Below are 5,453 nucleotides of genomic sequence, written 5' to 3' on the forward strand. Positions count from 1 at the left end.
TCGTAGACATTTTTAGAGAGTTACTTCCCTTATATAATAGCGAAAAAATGCATTAAAATGGAAAAAAATGATGGTAAATTTTTTTTAAATCGTAGACTCATCGTAGACGTGCGCTAATACCCAGAAGGGCTCGATATGAATCACGACTATAAGATACCCGGTTTTGGTTAAACTGCACCGCAAAATGTGGGAGTAGTTAGGAATCTAAATCGTAGGAGACAGACAGCACACAACCTCACTTTTATATATAAAGATTTCCTTGTTTTTTCTACTGGTAGTAAAACTAATTGCTATTAGTTTACGAATACTTACCTCCACAACCCAAAGTTCCAGTACATGCAGATGTTATCATGGCTGTTTCAGATTTTGTAGTGTTGAATTCTCTGATGAAGTAGATATATAAGATGCCGAGAGAGTAGGCAAAGCCAAAGCCCAACACGTTGTTGTATAGTATAAAAACATAAGATAGATGTTTCATGAAAGAGGAACATTTGCTTGACGTATGACCCTCCGGTGTACACTCCACTGCCCTGGAAACAGAGAAGAAATTCTACAGTAGTAGTTGTAGCAGTAGTAGTAGTAGTGGTGGTGGTGGTGGTGGTAGTAGTAGTAGTAGTAGTAGAAGTAGTGGTGGTAGTAGTAGTGGTGGTGGTGGTAGTAGTAGTAGTGGTGGTAGTAGTAGTGGTGGTGGTGGTGGTAGTAGTAGTAGTGGTGGTGGTGGTGGTGGTTGTAGTAGTAGTAGTAGTAATAGTAGTAGTAGTAGTAGTGGTGGTAGTAGTGGTAGTAGTAGTGGTGGTTGTAGTAGTAGTGGTAGTAGTAGTAGTAGTGGTGGTAGTAGTAGTAGTGGTAGTAGTAGTAGTGGTGGTGGTAGTAGTAGTGGTAGTAGTAGTGGTGGTGGTGGTAGTAGTAGTGGTAGTAGTAGTAGTGGTGGTGGTGGTAGTGGTAGTAGTAGTAGTAGTAGTGGTGGTAGTAGTAGTAGTGGTAGTAGTAGTAGTAGTGGTGGTAGTAGTAGTGGTAGTAGTAGTAGTGGTGGTGGTAGTAGTAGTGGTAGTAGTAGTAGTAGTGGTGTAGTAGTAGTAGTGGTAGTAGTAGTAGTAGTGGTGGTAGTAGTAGTGGTAGTAGTAGTGGTGGTGGTAGTAGTAGTGGTAGTAGTAGTAGTGGTGGTGGTGGCGGTAGTAGTAGTAGTGGTTGTAGTAGTAGTAGTAGTAGTAGTAGTAGTAGTAGTAGTAGAGCAGCAGCAGTGGTAATAGTAGTAGTTGTAGTAAAACAACATATAACAGCAGTACAGTACTAATAAAAATGTACTTTTATAATTTCAGTAGTTTTACGTATTAGCGTGTTTTCACAGTAAAACCAAACTCAGCTCCGTGTAGATACAGTGGATACTCAGCGTATTTTATTTCTGGTTTTATATTCTTCTATTGTATTGAAAGTAATCAGTTAATACACATTCACTGGTACTCTAGATAATATATATATATATATATATATATATATACTAGCAGTATCGCCCGGCGTTGCTTGGTTTTGTAAGGGAAATAACTATATAAGCATTTTTAGAGAGTTACTTCCCTTATATAAACCTAGCAAAAAATGGATTAAAAATGCGGAAAAATGATGGTAAATTTTTTTTTAAATCGTAGACTCATCGTAGACGCGCGCTAATACCCAGAAGGGCTCGATATGAATCACGACGATAAGATACCCGGTTTTGGTTAAACTGCAACGCAAAATGTGGGAGTAGTTAGGAATCTAAATCGAAGGAGACAGACTCTCACACACACAACTACAGTTTTATATATAAAGATATATATATATCGTGGCACTCCATTGGTTCTGACGACGAGGGCTCCAGTTGATCCAATCAACAGATCAGCCTGCTCGTGAAATTAATGTGCATTAGGTGTAGGAGTGGCTGTGTGGTAAGTAGCTTGCTTACGAACCTCATGGTTCTGGTTTCAGTCCCACTGCATGGCACTTTGGGCAAGTGTCTTCTACTATAACCTTGGGCCGACCAAAGCCTTGTCAGTGGATTTGGTAGACGGAAACTGAAAGAAGCCCGTCATATATATGTATATGTATATATATGTGTGTGTGTTTGTTTGTCGGCGTTTGTCCCCCCAACATCGCTTGACAACCGATGCTGATGTGTTTACGTACCCATAACTTAGTGGTTCGGCAAAAGAGACTGATAGAATAAGTCCTGGGGTTGATTTGCTCGACTAAAGGTGCTGCTCCAGCATAGCCACAGTCACGTGTATCCTTATCATAGTTCTTAGGGAGATTCAGCGTCACACAGACTGTGACAAGGCTGGCCCTTTGAAATACAGGTACAACAGAAACAGGAAGAAACAGTGAAAGAAAGTTGTGGTGAAAGAGTACAGCAGAAAAATCCCTTAAATGGCATTGTCATCCAGTATTCGTTTTCAGGTGTAATAATAGTGTAGGTGGCTATCACTTGATCTGAATAAATTTTTGTAAACTAAACCTCACTACTTCTGAAAATCTTTTTAAATAAGTGAAACCGGTTAAGTTAACAAATACTTTAAAAAAACTCTTGCATTTTCAGAATCTTTTCCTTATATTTTACTCATGATGTAACACCCAACATTACTTTGTCATATATATATATATATATTATATATATATATATATATATATATATATATATATATATATATATATATATATATATATATAATGTATATATGTATATATATCTATATCTATATATATAATGTATATATATATATCTCTGTATATATATATATATTATATATATATATATATGTATTTATGAATATATATCTATATATATATATATATACATACACACATACATATCTGTATATATGTATATATATCTATACACACACACACACACACACACACACATATATATACATATCAAGGGACATTTTCTAAATTTTGTATGTATTTGTGTGTGTGCATGTGTGCAAACCCAATAGAATTTCTTTACTTGTATATTAAGACTACCATTGGTTTCATGTTAAAAAAATATCTTAATATCTTAACAATTTTTCAAGCCAATGACATAGAAGAATGGAGACGAATGCCATATTACGATATTATTCTTAACATAAAGCCAATGGTAGCCTTAATACACACACACACGAATATATATATATATATATATATATATATATAATATATATATATTATATATATATATATATATATATATATATATTATATATATATATATGTGTGTGTGTGTGTGTGTGTGTGGAGAACAAAAATACAGAAAATATGAAAATATAAGCAATTTCTTAGCTCAACAGGAAACTCAGAGTTACGTAATAATCATAATCATAAATGGAATATGCAAGAAAGTCACGTGTGTATAATCAGTAAACAGACACAAAGAAATATTACAATAAGTCTGGCTTTCCTCATCAAGAGAGGATTGGCAAAAAACAGTTCGCATTGTAGTGCCAGAGATTTAAATGGCTGAAGGAAGAGGAGTAGAACAAGAACGTGAGGCAGGAAGAGGATTTCTATGACATTGGAGGGAAGTAATAGGGATAGAATAGCAAGAACAGAAAGAGAAGGGAAGAGCATAAAGTTAAAGTCAGAGTGATGAAAGCAAACGTCACTAGTGGTCATGGTAATCTACTTAAGCGGACAATAAATCAGTTAGGGATGGCAGCTGGCCAGACGGAGGGACAGGAAGAGATAGGCAATGGAAAAAAGAAGTAGGGTGGGGATAGTGGAGGAAGAATATATTCTTAGATAAGGAGAAAAAGTGGTGCTAAATTGTAAGCAAAGAACTCAGTTAGGAGAAATCATAATGACTTTATGTAATGAGCAAATGTAGAATAAAATTTGTGCTTACTGAAGAAGATTACATCAGAGAATCTACTGAGTAACGAGGTATTATGGTGGCAAAGAATAGCAGGTGATTACAGTTACAATGTGGTTACCAAGTTGATTTAATCAACTGGTCATGTGCATTGCGATCAAGACGGAAAAAGAAACCCTTTTCCCCCACCCCTAACCCTAACCCCACACATATATATATATATATATAAAGAACTTTACAGAAATTTTACGATCTTCTTCAAATGTAAACAGACTTGGCAATTAGGGTACTTGTACCGAAAGATGGCCAAAATGTGTAAATAAAAGAAATAACAAAAAGAGAAAATACGGAAAAAATTCAGAGTAAAATCCCCAAAAGTGGGGAGACCTCCGAGTGTGACATGCGGAAACCGCACAAAACCATAGTGACGCTGACCAGTAAGGCAAGTGCCCTTTCTCTCAGTTGCCCTTCTCTGACCTACAGGAACATGCTCAGAGCAGGACTGTTCACATGAACCATGTTCACCACTCTCGTTCATCCTTCAACAAATTAGCTGAGAAGCAGCACTTCCCTCTCAACTCATATTTTCTCGTTCAAATGAAACTCGAAAAAGCTGGTGAGAGTTTGGCTGAAGAGGAAACTGTCTGTCTCCATCCGTTTCAGTCTCGTCTACCACAAAAACTTTGTTCACGAAACCCACCAGACATAAAACCTGCATGCCCTTTCCAGTCAAAGGAAAGCAGCGAGACAGTCTTTATGATGGACTCAGTTGAGACTCAGCTAAGACATGGGTTTATGTGAGATTTTGGGTAGCCGCCAACCGTGTGTGATGTGGGTTTTTTTTTTTTGGGGGGGGGGGTTCTAGGTAATAGTGTGATGTATGTAGTTTGTCGGTTACCGATATGCAACTACTGTAATCAATTATAAAATACTTAACATTACTAATAAATTTAAATAAAAACGAAAATACTAATTACCTTACAGGTTGATCGGATTCTCGATTTGTGCATTCATCATCTTCACAAAATCCGGGATTCACACCTTTCTGGGGACATATCTCTGTAACAACTTCATTGACATTTCTCTTCCCTTCTGGTTTAGCATTTAGTAAGTTTACTTGGATAATAATTTCGTTATCTTTGGCCATTTTCGATCTAAACATCTACGGCTTGTTTTTCTGTGTGAGTGACTGTATGTATGTTTTGTATGTACGTATGCGGATCGGTGTCCCACCACTGATGGTCTCATTGAAGAAATAAACACAATATTTCCTCTTCTTATGTCTATATATCCAAGAAGCTCCTCGCCACCAAATTGTGTAAACGAATAAAAAGAAAAAAGAAAGGTTTAATGATATTCAGAAGCGTGCTGAAATGAGATAGCGCTCGAATAAATAATTCTCAGGTTACAAGATTAAAGCCCTCGAAACAATTAGCAGCTTACACTATCAGCCGACACTCTCGATTCGTCTACAAAATTCTAAAGCTAATTTATTTTACATCACTTTTCTTATCTACTATTTCCCTTTTTTGTCATACTTTTCTCTGAAATTTGGTGCTTACTTATTCCATGCAGTCCAGTTCCAGATAGTGGGTCTCGCTTCAGGTATGTAGATAACAAGGTCAGAAAT

The 5,453-nt window shown here is 36.5% G+C and overlaps 1 protein-coding gene across 4 annotated transcripts in view; it reads right to left on the bottom strand.

Annotated features, from left to right (window-relative positions):
• LOC115231264 (monocarboxylate transporter 13-like) overlaps nt 1-5,123 on the bottom strand; it is a 40,472-nt gene extending 35,349 nt beyond the window's left edge. For 3 of the 4 annotated variants that reach the window (XR_004997681.1, XM_036500018.1, XM_036500019.1), the window contains exons 1-2: nt 4,801-5,123; nt 313-530 (exon numbers count right to left, since the gene is read on the bottom strand). Coding sequence is in view for 3 of the 4 variants with exons in the window: in XM_036500018.1 (XP_036355911.1) it covers nt 313-530; nt 4,801-4,985 (403 nt within the window). In the remaining variant the exon portion in view is untranslated. The remainder of the gene's footprint in view (nt 1-312; nt 531-4,800) is intronic. The other variant, XM_036500017.1, reaches the window with a different exon arrangement.
• Between the last annotated feature and the right edge of the window lie 330 nt (nt 5,124-5,453).

Source organism: Octopus sinensis, unplaced genomic scaffold, assembly GCF_006345805.1.
Source record: "Octopus sinensis unplaced genomic scaffold, ASM634580v1 Contig18001, whole genome shotgun sequence".
Taxonomy (NCBI): domain Eukaryota; kingdom Metazoa; phylum Mollusca; class Cephalopoda; order Octopoda; family Octopodidae; genus Octopus; species Octopus sinensis.